At 29.3% G+C, this 19,477-nt stretch overlaps 1 protein-coding gene across 1 annotated transcript in view; it reads left to right on the forward strand.

The window, feature by feature from the left end:
- LOC108688390 (GTP-binding protein Di-Ras2) overlaps window positions 1–19,477 on the forward strand; it is a 21,548-nt gene that overhangs the window by 673 nt on the left and 1,398 nt on the right. Inside the window, exon 2 of the mRNA XM_018194635.1 lies at window positions 18,729–18,947. Within this exon, the coding sequence (XP_018050124.1) occupies window positions 18,729–18,947 (219 nt within the window). The remainder of the gene's footprint in view (window positions 1–18,728; window positions 18,948–19,477) is intronic.

The following is a 19,477-nucleotide window of genomic DNA, read 5'->3' on the forward strand; positions in this document are numbered from 1 at the left end:
AACTATTTTATAGTTATAATGATTATAAAATAATTATTTAATTATGTAGGAAAGACTGTAACACCTCAGTTACATAATTAGTGTTTTCTAGCAAACGACACAGTGTAACAGTGATATCATGTCATCTTCGTTTAACATTAGCAAACAACAAGAATGATTGTGTCATCTGTGTTTGAAAAACAGCCAATATAACATAAGTCATCACATGAAGCTTCAAGTGTTTAGAATAATTTTTAAATTGATATAACTGATGTGTGTGTGTTTGTGTGTGTGTGTGTGTGTGTGTGTGTGTGTGTGTGTGTGTGTGTGTGTGTGTGTGTGTGTGTGTGTGCGCGTGTGTGTGTGTGTGTGAGTGTGTGTGTGAGACTGTCGCCCATTACTAACTTTATTACTTTATTGCCCATATATTAGATGGTAGAATTCAAATTCCGTTGCCTCATATTAATAGTTTTCATATCTTTTCTCATCTTGCTATACACTACAAATATAATTATCAATCATTTATTTTTTAATCATTTTTTATCGTTTTTTATGTTAAGTGTAATCGAGTCCATGAGTCATACATTAAATATTTATGAAACACAATACAAAATAGTGTTAGAAGAATACAATATGCACTAAAAAGACAATTTATAAATTAAGCAATTAATTTTATTTTACTTTTATAAATTTTGTATTTTATGTATATATCAATAGCTATTTTTCATAGTTTTATTTATATAGTTAGATATTTTGTTCTATTAGTTATTAGTTGTACTTATGTTTATTATTATTCAGTGACTATATTAACATGTATAAACATGTATAAATTAATTGAAATTTCTTTTTAACTTTTTATCATAATTATTTTTTGAATAAACCTATATTTATGCACGTACAGTCCCAAGTATGAGACATCTTGGGTCATTTCTTAAAAAAATGTGTTTTTATTTCTTTCTCAAAAATCAATATTTAATCAGTATTTAATAAATACATACATTCAATCAATTTTTAAGTATTTATAATTTTCTAATTCTTTATAAATATAGCTGAGATAACAAATCTTATGTTTAAAAATATTTTTAAGAATTTAAATTTTTGTAACTTATATTTTTGTAACTTATTTTTATAACTTTATTTTTGTAACTTATGCTTTTCTTAACATTATTTAATTTATTCAAACATGTGTGTGTACATTAACTCTACACATAAAACTTATACAAACATATGTGCAAAAGTATTAGGTTATTACTTACAATTTTCTCACATTTTATGAAAAATTAAATATCTCGACAAAAAAAAATCTCACAGTAGTTTTGATCACGCATTTTAAAACGTAAAGAGGGCTTTAAATTTGCGTTTGAATCTTTTGTCTACCTGATATCTTGTTCCTAAGTTACATAAAATCAAAAAATGATGTTTTTGAAATTTTTTTGTCTTATTTTAAAACGCTACAGTTCAATAAAACATTAACAAACAAAATTTAATATGAAAGTAGACTTTTTAAACTTTAATATCGTATTTTTTATTATGTAAAAAAATTTTTTATTATGTAACAAACTTTTTTAAAATTGATAATCGAATAAAGTTTTTAAAAAAATTTTTTTAAATTTATATGAATCAAGAATATTGTAAGATTTTTCCTCTTTTGTCTTTTCTCCATATATTTTTTTAATTTCGGAATTAAAAATCATTTTAGAAAAAGTAAATTTCTACAATGAAATTTCACATAATAAAAAATACGATATCTTTGCGAAAAATAATTATCGTACAAATTTTTTTCAAAAAGCATTTTAAAGCTTAAGAAACCTACTTTAAGATACAATACTTTCATATTAAATTTGGTTGCTACTTACTTTACTTTATTGAACTGTTACGCTTTAAAGTAAGACAAAAATATTGCAAAGATATTATTTTTCAATTTTATATAACTTACGAACAAAATATCGTAAACAAAGGATTCGAATGCAGATTTAAAGCTCTATCTTTACGTTAAAATGCGTGATCGAAAATCTCTTTGAGATTTCTTTTCGTCGAGATATTTAACTTTTCGTAAAATGCGAGAAAACTGTGACCAATATTTTTGCACATGTTTGTATCACCTTTACAAAAATGTTGTTAGTACGTATTTCTCTGAGTGTGAAAATAAGACACAGAACTAATTAGATAAACTAATCGACCGAAGTAATCTCGTGTTTTTTTGCTCTGAATTTCTATGAGAGAATTAATTTTTCGACTGTATAAAATATATAGAAACAGTACACAGATAAGCGAAGAGAGAATCATATTCGATCTTCGCCTAATAATACATTAACATTTATGGAAATAAAATCACGCTCGCAAGATTATCGTGCGTTCGTAGTTGATTCTAGTTAACGTGAAACTGCAGCAACATGACACGTTCGATATCGTGCTGTCTATTTATCGATTTCAACTCACGAAAAAATTAGAAGCACCTTCGCTCGCGCACGTGTACAGCACGAAATTGACAGATTGGATTCCTGTCGTTAATTATAGATGCAAAAACGGACTTTATGCACGTCGAATGCGTCACGTAGATAGCAATTTTCGCGAGATTTAGCGATTAATCGGACGTCCCCTCCGCGCGTGTCCACCAGGATCCATCGCGATATAACTACCGCCATTTACAAATTCAATATTCCCGCACTGTGCATCCGCTCGATAATACGGAAGTGACATATGCGCGAGCAAAAACATTAAATTTGCAAGTAAATCGCCGCTGATATCGAGAATATCTGACAGCGCGTTGATAAGCTAGCAGTAGAATTACAAGTATAGTATTAATAATAAACCATAATGAGTCAATGCAGATATTAATGCGCAAAAATTAAATAAAAAATTTATTTATACATAGTACAAGTATTTACATACACATATAAATGTGTAAATGTTTCAACAACTTCTTATAGTCAAGCAAGAAAATGTTACAATTAATATTCATATTCGAAAACTGTTATATTAAGATTGTCGTCAAAAAATATGTACATATTTCTTGTATTGAAATAGATCAAATATAAATTATATATAAATTATAGTGACAGTTAACTGAAAGACGAATGAAATTCTTTTATATACTCACAAATATATATAGACAAACAAATCATCAATACGCGATTGACAATTAAAATCTTACAATTTAACTTGAATCCAGTAAAGTGTCAGCCAGATCTCAACAAAGTGTAAAAAATAGTCGAATTAAATTGTAAGATGATTCTTAGATCAAGCCAAGATACTGTGGCTTATCGTCACGAAGAATAAAACATAACCTGTAACGGTCTCAGAAAATCATGATGCTTTTCAATCTTGTCGTTATTTAAATTCATATTTATATTCATATTTATATTTATATTTATATTAAGTTATATAAAATATTTGTTACACTTCTATAATTGTTATTTACTAATTACATTAGTAAATTAATTCTTGATAAACTATCACCAGCACTTTCGTTTCACTCTTCGTGACGATAAATCGCAATATCTGACTTGATCTAAGAATTTTCATTACAATTTAATTCGACTTTTTTACACTTTGTTGAGACCTGACTGGCACTTACTGGACTGAAGTTAAATTGTAAGATTTTAATTCAGTCGCACGTTGATGATTTGTTTGTCTGCTTATTATTATTTAAGAATTTCATTCATTCGTCTTTCAGCGTCTTTTAGCTGTAACTATAATTTATATAAACATAACTAAATCAAGGTTAATGAGAGTCAAATGCAAGTGATCAGGCGCAAGATCTTGAAATAATGAAATTTACGTGTATTCTGTCAATAAATGTCTTCTTTATTTTGAACATTTCAACTTTGGAGTCCCTTTCAGCCAAATAGCAATATAATAAAACGCTCGCATATCCAAAAAAGTTGTGTAATTTATAAATTGCCAGAAATAAATTAGTGATATAAAATCTGGCGATATAAAATCTACAAGAAAATTGATTACTATAGAAAGAAGTAAAACATTGAAGAGTGAAGTGATTGTGGATAGAGAGCGTCTCAAGAAGCTTAGATAATTACTCGCATAAATGAATAATTAATATAAAATCAAGAGATAATCAGACATAAAGATCGGCAGTATCTGTATTACATCTGTACGTTAGGACATGTCACAAATGTTTAAAACAATATTAAAATAACTGAAAGATCACATCGTAAATATTCTTGTTAGACATTAAAAAAAAAAAGAATGTGAAAAACAATATAAAATTCGTATTATGACCATTAAATATAAGAGTACATAAGAATGTGAGAACAACATAAAATTTACATAATGACAATTGGATGAATTAAACATTATTGAGCATAGATGCATAAGCATCTGATGTAGTCTCTCGATATTTGAATGTTTATTAAGGCTATTCTTGTGCATATGTATGTGAGAGATTTCAGAAATCAATTTTTTGTGTAAGAATTTTTCTATGTCCAAAATTTTCACATTCTCTCAATCGAAGTTGTAATTATAATTAATTCGGTGGTTTGTAATAACCGATTGACTACTAGTATTCCAATTAATGAGATTACGATGCTCCGAATTTTCGTGGATAGTTTTCTGGTCGATTATCCTACGAAGCATCGCAATCTTTGTACATAATTTTATAAACTATTTACATTTGTATTTGAATATTTAGAAAGAATGTCTTGAATTTTGATAAACCTGTTTAGTTTGTTGCAACTCTGAAAAATAGAAACTCTTAACGTTTGCATTCTTGTTGATTGAGAATTTTTATGCGGTAGAGGAAATATAAAGTAATAAAAACCATGAAACATGTTCACATTTTGTTCATTGTCAGAATTATCATTAATATCATTTTGTTCCGAGATTATTTTGTAAAATAGGTGTTTTAAACAAGCATTGATCATATTAAAAACAAAATCCGCTGAATAATCATTGTTTAATAAACTGTTAATAATAAGTTTGATTTTGTTAAGATATATAATTTATATTTGATCTATCTCAATGTTATATAAGTTAATAAAGGTCCAACATCAATACTACAAGAAATACATACCTTTTGATGATCTTAATATATTAGTTTTCGAATATGTATATTAATTTTAATATTTTCTTGTTTGTGCATGTTGTTTGACTATTATTCGTTCAATTTTATATATTTTTTACTAAAGAAAACCAAAAGAAATGGTCGAAACATTCACATTTATGTATATAATACAGGGTGTCGCGAAATTCGAGAACAATATTTTTATAGCGTGAAACTTTGTGAAAAATTAAATCAAAAAGTTCTCTATCATTTTGCAATTTTCGCAATTTTCCAATTAGAAAATGCAGCATTGAAAAATTAATAAATTCAGAAAAAATTTTTAGAGCTCTATGAGAAGAAAATAAACAATTTTTGTTTCTTGCTGTTTTTCAGTAAAGTTGATAATACTTGAGTAAAACAAATTATTGAAAACCATTATTCGGCGATATTTAATATAATTAATATCTTGTTAACTATTGCGAAAATTGCAAAATAGTAGAGGACTTTTCGATTTGATTTTTCATGAAATTTCGCTGTAATAATATTGTCTTCGAATTTCGGGACACCCTGTATATAAATTTTGTATTTAATTTTTTCGCACTAATATCTATGTTGGCTCATCCTTTTTTTATTACATTTCTATTGAAACTATGAGTCTTAATTCGTTTACTTTATGTTTAATAATACTGTATGCTAATCAGAAAAATACATGCCAGAGATACATATCGTAATTATTTTCCGCGCCGCAAAAGGATCAAGCGTCGTGTACATGCCAAGTTAATTATGTTACATTACGTTACATGCATGCAGTCAAAAAGAATCACAGATCGTATAAATCAGTTTTATTATAACGCTCTTGTCATTTTATGAGAAACCAAGATTTTCGCACGACGATTCTCATTCTCATCCGCGTAAATTACATATTATTGTTGTACTTATCGATCTTGAACTGTGCCCGTTTCTACTAATGGAAATTTATTTTAATCTCTAGTTTATCTTTTTATCTTTTTCTATATATTTTTAACAAGAAAAAACGCACTATATAAAGCGTCCATCTCCGATTTTAATGAGCTTTTAACTCAGTTCTTCTCTGTTCTGTTCTGTTTATAAAACAGCTTTTCAATTTTTTTTCTCCTCCTATATATACCTCATATTTTTTCAAAATAGAGTCCTTTATCTTTTTTGATCGATATTCATAATTGATTTTTATATTTAGAATCGTCGAAGTATAATTTTAAGATGTCATAATATCACATAGGGCATATCATCACTATATTAGCATTTTAAGATATTAATTAAGATGATGTTCTTGAAATAAAAATGGATTATGAAAATCTTATAAAATTAATCTTATATATTCTTAGGTTGAAAGATTAAATTCTTAGACAATAAATAACAAGAAAGGACTACAAGCCAGATTTTTATGTATTTCAAATTCTTAGAACGTACATTTCGATCTTATTATTAGGTCATCCTCAGTGTAAAGAAATTAAATATGCAACAAATATTTGACACACATATTTGACAAAATTAATAAAACGGTTACATACAAATTAAACTACATTAACAATTTATAGTTATGCAAAAAGTTGATAGTATTTCTTCGTATTTATCTTATCTCCACAACAATGCAATGCTTTTCGTTCTGGTAATATTATCGGTTATATTCTTCCATTATAACAGTCGCAATAAGTCCATAATGATAAAAATATTGAACATGATGAATCATTAAATAAAAACGTACCAGCACACACATTCTGTTATCAAATTAATAGAATAGATTATAAATTAAAATAACAATGAATAATGATCGTTATATTCAAAATTTATAGTATATACAATTCTTATTTTAATAGACAACTATTAAAGTGTGTATTAATAAATAAAATTATTGTACATATACTTCAACTGCGATTAATAAACCAGGATATAATCAGTAATTGAAACATTGGGGTCAATTTAGCAAGAAGCAAATTGAGAATTTTTCTGACAAGAATACATATATTATAATACATAAAGATCCTACAATTAAGTTAACTTCTGAATTATATTCTTTATTAGTGAAATGGAAAAAGAGTGGCTTTATTGATTCCACATATAGAAAATTATTTACTACGGATTGGTAATTTGTTTAGAATGGTTTAACTAAAATCCATAAGTCTGGTTATTCTCTAAGAGTAATTGTATCTTCAATTAATAGTCTTTTATACTTTCTATCCTTATTCTTGCATAACATTATTAATATATCGGAAGCACCTAATTTCATAAAAAAATGGCTTCCATTTAATAAAGAAATTAAATGGACATTTTGATTCTAATTACATTTTGATATCGCTTGATATAGTGTCCTTGTTCACTAACATTCTGGTAGAACTGGTGTTAAAAAAATGGGATTATATTTCAAAAAAGATAAAAATTCCATTAGAGGAATTTTTAACCTCCATCCATCTGGTTTTTAATTCTATATATTTTTTATTCAATAATAAAATTTATAAACAAGTTTTCGATGCCTCGATGGGTTAACCATTGTCCAATTATTGCAGACATAGTTATGCAGGATCTCGAGGAAATTGCGATCCAAAAAGTATCAGTTAATTTATCGTTCCGTTATGTGAATAACATTATTTTAGCTGCTCTACTAGACAGTACGAATATAATACTAGAAATCTTTAACTCATTACATATCAGACTGCAATTTATTATGGAGATCGGCACTGAGGGAAAATTAAGTTTTTTTTGGACACTATGATTAGTAATCATAAGATTATTTTTGACAGATATAAGAAGATTACCTATTTGGGCAGAGATTTCTTAATTTTTACTTACATCCTTTATGTTATAAAAAGGTGTTATCTTTGGTTTTGTTGATAAATATTTAAATTGTCTCATCCTCCTTTCACGAAAAGAATTTGATTGATGCTATCAATATTTTTCTAAATAATAGCTATCTTCTTCCTTTCATTTTTTTCAACAATTAAAAAAAGATTAAAATACCACACACAGAACAATAATATAAAACATAACATCCATATCAAAGAGAAGTTTTTTACAGTTCCATGCAAATCTATCTCTGAAAATTTTTTACCTATAGCATATAAATGTAATTGTAAACTGTCACATTTAATGACAAATACATTAAAAAGTCTTATAACTAGAGATAAAGATAAACTAGATCATTTAGTTAATCAAAATATATATTATATAAAATTTCTTTTATAATAACTGTGAAGCTAGTTATGTAAAATAAACTAATTAAAAACAAGACTAAATGAGCATATTTCGGACATTAATAAAAAAACTGATTTTCCATCGGTGATACTGACATCGTATTAATCATAATTTTAATTGGAAAAATGTAAAGCTCTTAGTCAAAGAACCGTACAATAAAATTGATCTCCGAAATGGATCACATTCACATTAAAAAACAAAAATTGGGATTGAATAAACAAAACGACGCGGAAGCATTACCTAATTCTTATCTATAAATTTTGCAGTCTCTTTCTCTTTCCTAGTCTTTTCTTCCCTTTCTTTTTCCTTTGTTCCTTTCCTATCTTTATTCCCCAATCTCATCTCTTAACAAGATAATATCAAACAACAGAATTTCGCTCACACTCGACAATACAATACAAGCAATTTGACTGAATTAGTTTCAATTTTTATTTCTGATCGCATTTGCTTCTTGCGAATTATAAATTGACTCATTGTTTCAATTACTGATTATATCCTGGTTTATTAATCGCAATTGAGGTATATATACAATAATTTTATTTGTTAACACACACTTTAATATAGTTGTAATATAGTTGTCTATTAAAATAAGAATTGTATGTACTAATAATTTTGAATATAATGATCATTTATTCATTGTTATTTTACTATCAATTGTTATCATAATATTTTATAATCTATTCTATTAATTTGATGACAGAATGTGTGTACTAGTACATTTTTATTTAATGATTCATCAATATTTTTATCATTATGGACTTGTAGCAACTGTTATAATGGAAGAATATAACCGATAATATTACCAGAATGAAAAGCATTGCATTGTTTCGGAAGATAGATATGAAGAAATACCAACTTTTTGCGTAACTATAAATTATGTGTAATTTGTATTTAACGTTTTATTTAATTTTGTTAAATTTATTTTTATTAATTTTGTTAAATTTGCGTTAATTAATCTTTACACTGAGGATGACCTAATAATGTAATAATAAGGTCGAAATGTATGTTCTCAGAATTTGAAATAAAAATCTAGTCCCTTCTTGTTATTTATTGTTTATTATTATAGAGTCATTATAAGAATATTTTTATTGAATTCTTAGGTTTAATAACCGAATCAATTTGTAATGAGTGATGACATCACTAGCGTGTTATGATGCTTTATTACCTCATGTATAACTCATAGAAATAAATAGAAATAAATTCTTTTGTCACAAAAATGTTTACTTGATATGTGGATATGTTACTACTAGGTGTGTATAGGTACTCAAAAATATGGATCAGGTCGGGTGGGTTTCGAATATTCGGGATAAAATTCTTGATTCGGGAATTAAAACTCTATTCGGGACTCGATATTCAATTTGGGACAATATTTTTCTGACCGATCTTAAATTTTTAAGTATTTTCATATGTATCATATAATAAAGTTGTGTAAACGTTTTCATATGTATCGTGTAATCAACTGCAAGAATCCACAAGGAAAAAAGCAATATGTGAAAAATTGTTTTATTTTAAATTAAAGTGTACATACAGAAAGTATAACTTTTCGACGTTTTTCGGTATTAACTTACTTCGTGGCTATAACAATGTTACTAGTATCAGCACATCCCTAAAAATAAAAGAATTTTCTTACATTTTTGTCTCATGGTTCTTATATTTGAATCTTACGGATTCTTATACACGACACATATAAAAACGTTTCCAAAACTTAAAAATTTAAGATCGGTCGGAAAAATCTTATTCCGAACCGAATAAAGTTTCGAGTCCCGAATCAAGAATTTTATCTCGAAATTCGAATACCCAAATTTTTTTTTATAATTCATCCGATCCGACCTGATAATTACCATTTGACCCTAGGCTAAGGTACCTTTTATTTTCGGGTACCCGTATACACTTAGTTACCACCGCATGAATTAAGATTTCTTGCATTTTTTAATAATGAAATTTGTTATCTTTAAATATAAAGCTCATGTTCTATCATGCATTATCTTTTGTTCCTAATGTCTTTATACAGGGTATCTGGAAATAATCGCCAAATATTTCATGGGCAGGTAGAGCGGACTAAACTGAGTCGAAAAGTCCTCTACCATTTTGTAAATTTTCCCCAATAGTTAATGAGATATTAATCCTTAAAAATAGCCGAATACTATTGCGAAATGTATACGCCTACCGATCGCTTAGCGCGCGGACCATGGGGAGTGGGGATAGCCTGGCAAGCGCGCCGTCCGAGCTATGGAGGTTTGCGGCGGTGCGGAGCGCTTGCCAGCCAATCCTCCCAAGGCCCGCGCGCCAAGCGATCGGTAGGCATATACACTCGCAGTAGTATACTCGCCAGGCGAGTGCGCGTATTCGGCTATTTTTAAGGATTAACTATTGGGGAAATTTACAAAATGGTAAAGGACTTTTCGACTCAGTTTAATTCATTCTATCTGCCCATGAAATATGTGGCGATTATTTCCAGACACTCTGTAAGAACGGACCGATTTCGCTATTTCTGGTTCTCTTTTCATGATATTTTTTTTCATCTTTGTCTTTCATTTTTGTTTTATTATCAGCTATATTTGCAGACCCTGGACTAAGATATGTCAAATGAAACACTTGCATCATTTAAATAAAAAATGTGAAGGTGTGCAAAAATGACAATATAAATTTTTATGTATTTCATTTAATATTAATAGTGACTATATTTATCTGCTGTTGAGCGCTCGTGTGTATTAAATGAAAATGAAATATATGTAAGGATATAAATTTTGATAAAATGATTGACAATTTTCCGGTTATGAGAGCACATTTTTTTCTTTTGCCTCGGACAAATATTTAATTCTGGCTCTCTAATATTTAAAAGTCATAAAAAAAAATCAATGAAAAAGAAATCGGGAATTAATATGTTGTGTGTTCAAACCAAAATAAGAAATACGTATTTTTTTTTATATTTGCTCATATACATTTTTAGGGAGCGAAACAAAAATCAATTAGTTTTTTTAAAGCAGTTATTGTCAAATAGAAAAGAGGGAAAAAAATTTTTTAATAAAAATTGAAGGATTTCAAGACTAGGTACTTTGTAATAATAAAAAAATTTCTTATTTATAAAAAATAAAAAGTTGAAAAACATGAAAAAAATAAAAAAAAATTTCTATTATTATTGTACTTAAAACCAACTTTTAATTAAAAAATTAAATGTGTAAACATTTAAAACGGTGTTTAAATTAAAAACTTTAAGGGTAAGCGCGATATTTATGTGTAATTATTTTGTGTCACATATATTTACATATAATACTATTTTTGTCATATTTACATATATTACTATACTATCCGAGACATGAGAAAATACAGTATTGTATGTAAATATATGACAAAAAATCACACAATCATAAATATCGCGCATATAAATATATCGCGATATAAATATCGCTTACTCTTAAATTTTTTAATTTGAATACTATTTTAATCATCTATTGCTTTTTCATTTTAAATATTGGAAATTTGACACTTTTATCGTGTATCAGAAAACAGTTTTAAAGATACGTAATACTCTAATAGTATAAGGACGTTTGTAAACGTTCTGCCAGCTAAAAGAAATGTCCATAAGACGTCCTTGGACTATGAAATGAATGTCTCATTATGTCTTATATAGGTACATTTACTGGACGTCCAAATCTAAAGTTCTAAATACGTGCATTCATAATCCTTAGGACAATTTTATCATTTCACATACAGGCATAGGCCTCCAAAAGATGTCCTAAAGACAATCGCAGGATGTCTCTCGGATAAAGTGTGCTGAATTTACAAGATTAAAATATTTTACAAAATAGATCGATAAAGAAGCATAAAAGCCTCCATAACGTAATAATGCAATTATATATTAAATCATTTTATATGTATACATCGATAGACGTTTCGATCATGTATCTGGTCATTTTCAGTATCAAAATTAAACAGATATTTAACGCTACTTATAATATACGTCGTTACTAATCGTCTACAATTAAAATATTAGGTGTACAACTTTGCTTCCGCCGTTTTCCTATAGATGGCTTTAGTAGTAAGTGATGATCGAAATAAATAGATCATAGACGTCATATAATAAACTTGGGCATCTGTCAACATAACCCCATAGAAACATTAGTCAATTTGTGTCTGCATCATAAAGTTATTCTCGATTGAAAATGTCAGTTTACGAGCCAAATTCTTGTCATTTGCGGGAGGCTTTAATTTTTTACTTCAATATGAAGAAATCTGCGGCTGAGGCTCATCGAATGAGGCTCTGAAATACTTATGGTGAGGGCGCTATTAGTGAAAGAATGTGTCGTGAGTGGTTTCAACGCTTCAAGAACGGTGATTTTGACGTCCAAGGTCATGCTCTGTATTTAGTGGGACCAGTTCGGCGTAGTGTATTATGAACTGTTAAAACCGACTGAAACAATCACAGGCGATCGGGATCGAACGCAATTGATGCGTTTGAGCCGAGCATTGAAAGACAAACGGCCGCAATACAACGAGAAACACGATAAAGTGATTTTGCAGCATGACAACCCCATGTTGCGAAAGTGGTCAAGACATACTTGGAAACGTTGAAATGGGAAGTCCTACCTCACCCGCCGTATTCTCCAGACGTTGCTCCCTCTGACTATCACTTGTTTCGATCAATGGCACACGGCCTGGCTGACCAGCACTTCCGGTCTTATGAAGAAGTAAAAAATTGGATCGATTCGTAGATAGCCTCAAAAGATGATCAGTTTTTTCGACGCGGGATTCGTACGCTACCCGAAAGATGGGAGACAGTAGTGGCCAGCGATGGACAATACTTTCAATCATAAATGTATAACCAGTTTTTTACAATAAAGCCTCGAATTTCGGAAAAAAACGGCGGAAGCAAAGTTGTACACCTAATATTTATTATTAATTGTTATATCATTATCGTATGTCTATCTAGAAAGGATTTTTTGCCGATACCCAGCTTAAGCTTTATTTTTCTTTGTCTCTTTAATGCTGCGTTTAATACAAAACATTCATTGTTTAATTTTTGAAATCAACTCTGATATCTCAAATTCTCACAGGAATCCCAGTTTTTGTAACATTGTCACGATACACAAATCTACATGTACCTGTATATTGTAAAAAATTGAACGTTAAAATGGATAAAAAAACTACAAAAGATAAACTAAAATTTATAATTAATAAGATTGTTAAGAAAAATTATTTTAATAATACCTGTGAGTCAACGAAAACGCCAAAAGATATATTACAAAGTTTTGTTATTAAAACTCTTCTAAGATCTCATGAAGTCATTTATCGACAATAGGACAAGTACAGAAAACATAAGCATAATGTAACTCAAGTAAAATAACGAACTGAGTGGAAAGAAGAGAATTGATTAAAGAGAAGCTGACAAAGGAAGGGAAAATATATGTCTGGCAGCTTCTCAGTTTTTATTGCTTTGCTTATTAAGCCCGTTTTTTGTCTTTTTATTAAAATCATTTTAGAAATCAATCTTCTATAATAAAAAGGTTCCATGTCCAAAATACTCACATCATCCCAACCAAAACTTTGATTCGTTTCCAATCTATAACTTGAAATTACTGACAAGGCAACCGAGGATTTATTAATATTTGCTGAGTGTTCTTTAATTTTAATCTTCAACTGTTGTTCGGCCTGTTCCACATAACTAATCTTTATAATCTATTTTATCTTCATAATCTATTTTATAAACTAATTCACTTATATTCATTTTTTCTAAATGATCTTTCCCTGTTTTTATAAATTATTTTAAAAAATTTATGGGTTTATAAGATGACATTCGTGCCTTTTTGGTAACAGTTTTTGAATTTGATGAAGATTTGCTAATATATAAGGGATAGAAAAATATTTTTTATTTTCAATTGTCAGCATCTCTTCTCATGCTCCTTGATAGTTTATTAATTGTGCTACTGATAACATTGAAAACAATATCAAAGGGATAATCATTGTCTTATAAAATATTAATCATTGTTTTTAAATTTTTGAACTGGAATTTTGGGTGTGACAGTGTCAAAATTTTATTATTTAATCTCGTAATCACAGCTTTTTTATGTTCAAATGGGTGATCTGAGTGAAAACTGAAATAACTTAATTTGTAGATTTGGTATACAGGTCAAACAATATGCATTCTTCCTCCAAAGTGATATCTAAGTGATATCAAAGTAATTAATCTTATTTGTATTCTCCATCTTATTTAAATAATAATAAATTGCAATCTTTCGTGATATAAATTAAATTTATTAAGAATTACATCTAAGAGATTGTCCCCAAAAACTCTTTCATTGGGATGGAGCTATGGCTAGAAATATAACCTTATCTTTTTTTAATGCTATTCAAGGTTAAATCCTTCTGTACATAAGTGAACATCGATACTATAACCAAAGATGCAAGTTTATATCCCTCATCAAATTCCGTACCATTAAATCTTAACTAATTGATAACTATTTTTATGTAACTAAAATGTTTAGGAATATTATGTTCAATATCTTGAATAAATGAAGCAAAATAGTACAAGAGACTGTCAATACAAGACACTATAATTTTTAAAGGGTAATCCTCTTTATATCTTCGGCAATGCGTAAGCTCTCGGCAGAACACCATCCACATACAATTTTTTTTATAAGTATATTGATCAATGTAATTTTATGTTATCAATGTAATTTAATTCTAATCTTATGCTCTTATCTTGTCGAAAAGTACGAAAAATGTATGAACCTCCGATGTCAGTTTTTTTGTTGGATCTCTTTGTATAATCATGTAAGTATTAATGTTGATGGAAAGTATTCTTTCCATCTTGGTGTTATAATGACATTAAGTGCAACTGTGATGTTGCACTTACCGGCTCTAGTGAAAAGAACATCTGGATGTTCATGGATAAATTGTTTAGTGGAGTTTTACAAAATATTATATTCATTAACTTCAAAAGTTGATACAAAAAAATACAATCATATCTCGCACTAAGAATACATGAAAACTCAGTACAAATAATTATGATATGTCTAAGTTTATAAACTTGGATATATACTCGTAGAGATTGTGATTAAATTTTAAATGCGAAAAACGACATAATCTAACAATAAGTAACAAATTAATAAATTTAGAATATTAGAAAAATTCAAAAATAGATTACAAACGGACTTTTAGGACTTCGGATTTGGATGTTCCGTAGATAGATGTAGGATATGCGCTCTAAATCTGTAACAATAAAATTTCATTGCATTGAATCGAAATTTCATTCCAGGCGTTAATAGCAATTGAGCTAATGCTACTGCCAGTGAATTTTACTGCAAGAAATGGAATTATTCCATTCAATAATTGGAGTGAAAATTTTACTCCAAAAAGAATTGAATTTGGAAGTTAAAATAATGATATTATAGAATTCTCTTTTTTTTTTGCATTAAATAATGCTTACCTATGGCAAAATGTTTGAATATATTATGCATAATCACAATCACGCAAAATAAATTTGTCTCCTATGTCTCATGTCCATCTCAGAAGATGCGTCTCGCCCGTAACGACCATAAGGCTTCATTTATAATCAAATCAATGGTTGTCGGATGTCGTTAATCGTAAGGAGCTTCACACAATAAAAAGAACAAAGAATAGAGAACAGAGAAAGAAGAATTTGAACCTATCAGAAACTGTGTTTTCTACAATACATGATTTCTGATAGGTGAAATTCTTATTTTCTGTTCTCTGTTCCCTATTCCTTTTATTGTGCGGAGTCCTTAAAAGATGAAACCTGATCAATCCAAACGACACCCGACAGCCAACACCGACACGAAAAATGAAGATTGCCTGTTCTACAATAGGATCGCAAATCGTAAGCTGTAAAAAATTGCCAATCACAGTTAAGTGTGAGAAGAATAATCGACTATATGATTGGTTAATTTCTTACGACTTATGTCTCTATTGCAGAACACGCTTTATGCACATGCATACAACATACGACAACGTATCCTGATTGATTGTAAACCTAACAAATGACAAACGACATAGCGGTGCGTTATATCACTAAATTTACTCGTTGCAGTAACATTCATGCATCTTGCATTGCATTATCAATGCTTAAATCACTTTGATTGATCGAGTGAAATAACCCACTCCTTATGTAAAAGTAGACAGATTAACTTCAAAGCAATGAAAAGCCACACTTAAAGTAATGACTTTGCTACACACTTATGTTAGCAGTAAAATTTTCATTGCTGTGGATTTAGAGTATAATGAGACACTCATTTGATAGTTCACAGGACGCCCTCAGGAGGACATTTTGTTTAGGACTTTTCAAACGCTTATTTATTAAGGACATAAGACATTCTTATAAGTATAATGTCCTAAACATATCTCATATACGTCCCAGGATATTCAAGACGTATTCAGAATCCTGAAGATGTTTTGTGCTGTTAAGGTATTTGCTTTAAAATTATATATTTTACAATCATTCACTGATGGTCGGATTCGATTTTGGAATCTGTCAATTACTATGAATCAATCACTCTCACATGGAATCATGCGTTATCCCGCAATTTTTAGAATCCAACAGTTCTAATGAAAGAAGGGTGTTATAAAAAGTTTTCTACTTATAAAAACTCATTGGTTATCAATAATATAATTAATCAATTTAATAGTATAATTAATCAATTTATTTCTTAGATTTATACGTCAACCAGTGAACCAGTTGGGAAGTAACATGTTATTTTTTTTCGGTAACGATCGTTATTTTTTTCTGTCTTTAAGAGAATCTTAAAGTCGTCTATATTATCGACTAAATCATATAATTTTTGTATAACAATTATTTTTTTTCTTTCTTATTGATTTGGAAATCCTTTTCCAAATCCAAGGCTTAAAATAAACGCATGTGTCTGTGAGATGGAATCTATGCTGAGAACGACAAAAAATTTCGAAATTGAGATCTTTACCATTTCTTATTCTTTCTTAGTCCAATATGATGTTCCAGAGCTGTCACGTCGTGACGAAAAGTAACGATTCGTTACTTTTTGAAGTAACGATAATGCGTTACTTTTAAAAATGAATAACTAGTAATGATAACGAGTTGTTTTTAACAAAAAGTAATTGCAATAGTAACGCATTTTTTTAAAGTAATGTTCCCAACTCTGCAGTGAACATACTAAAATTCATTTATAACAATTATGACTAATCAAACTGCATATTGACCAAAATCAAAAATACTTTTATTAATAGAGAAATTCATAGGTAATTACAAGTTTTAAGTCAAGTTTGATCAATAAGAAGTCTGTATTCAAAAGTTAGTAAGAATATATACTTGTATTGCAATGATGAAGGTCTTTGGTAAGAACTGATCCATCTCGGTGAAACGCATACTCCCTCAATTTTTGCTAATCTTTGATTGGCAACAGTCGATCATAAAAAATTATTTTCTATATCTTTATATTTTCAACGATATTCGCTTTGAACGAAACTGACTTTTATCAAAAGAATATTTCTTAAAATAATATTTAAAAATGCATGAGTGTGCATAAAAAGAATATGCGGTGTAATTCAATACCAGAAAATTTGCGACATGAACCTTGCCGTTCACTTCATCACGGGCGAGAAGCACTGTAACTAATACAGTATCAGTGCGCTCCTGATGAAGTGAACGGCAAGATTCATGAAACGTTGGTATTATCAATGGATAAAAACACGGTGATAACTCGCAAACCTTCTGGTATCTTTGAAGATAATACCATGAAAGCCTAAAAAGCATCACGCAGTGTAATTATTTATTTTTAAAGTGTAATTATTTATTTTTAAGACAACGTATTAAAAGCTCATTAAAATCGGAGAAAAACACTTTGTGTATTTTCTTGTAAAAATTGGAGAAAAATAAAGAGTACATTAAAACGAGATTAACTCTTCTATCGATGCATAATTTTTCACATTTAAAAAATTTTTTTCACTACTATGTTTCATACTAAAATACAAAAGTGAAAACGAAATAAAATCTATGCAAAACTATTCGAAGGATGAAGTTTTTTGAAACGTCATAACGAAATTCGCGTAAAAACTTTTTATTGCTAAAAATTCGATATAGATGTTCGATGTAGATACATTAATACAGAAGTGTTAAAGTTAATCTACATTAGTAAAAATAGGCATTATTTGTACAAGTGCAAATTAAAGCAACGTAGTAACATATTTCGTTTATATCGATAATTTATACGCCGCGCGTATAAATACAATACGGCACTCACATATATTCGTAAGATTTTAACAGAAATGTACGTTCGTATGTATTTATACGTAAAAACACAATGACGATGCTGGTGGGACTCTCGCTGTGTGCGCGATGAGAAGTGTCACCAATGAAGTCGCACAGGCGTTTTCGATTGTTAGCTCGACTCAATCCAATGCCCTGCTTTGACTCGACTCGATGTATGATGCCGAGTCGAATCAAATCGAGAATCACTGACTTCGAGTCGAACCGATCGGATCGAAGCCCAAAGCCTTGCGATCAAAGCCAACAGATTGCATTACGATATTTCAGGTGATAAGTTGCGATAAAAACATATGCACACTTCAAATTACGGATACAACGGGGTCCCATCAGTTTCCCGCTATGCAGCGACTCTCCATAAGCAAAGGTCACGCCTTCATCTTGGTGTACTCGGTGTGCTCACGGCAAAGTCTCGAGGAGCTACGACCGATCTGGGCCGTGATAAGGGAACTCAAGGGCCAAGATATCTCGCAGATACCCATTATGTTGGTAAGGACTCGTCGCAATCCCCTCCATTTATTTCAGTTCTTTCCCCGTTGCTGAAGCCAGCAGTAAATTACGAATGAACACTTTTGCTCTTCTCGTTTAATAAATATATGACTTTGCAACTTTCCGTAATTTGAAGAATAGTCATAAAAAAATGTTATGTGCGATATTGTTTCGCGCGCATGTCGTCAACTTGATAAAAGATGTTCATCGAGCACAGAAGTTTAGTTGATATAAATTACCGCACAGCCAAGTTCGCCAGGTCTTATAAGGCATGGCGAACGAAATACATGCTTTGTAAAATATTTAAAGGGGCATAAAAATGATAACATAACTTTCTATATAATTTTAATTTATTTATTGTACTAACGATGACTATAATTACCCGCCATTGAGCGCTCGCTGTGTTAAATAAAAATCAAAACAATTTTTATCGAGATATTTTATTGTTGTAAGGCATTTTATATGTTATACCATCAAAAATTTTTGAAATAATGATACCGAGAATAAGTATTAGTATAATATATATATAT

This window comes from Atta colombica, unplaced genomic scaffold (assembly GCF_001594045.1).
Source record: "Atta colombica isolate Treedump-2 unplaced genomic scaffold, Acol1.0 scaffold231, whole genome shotgun sequence".
NCBI lineage: Eukaryota > Metazoa > Arthropoda > Insecta > Hymenoptera > Formicidae > Atta > Atta colombica.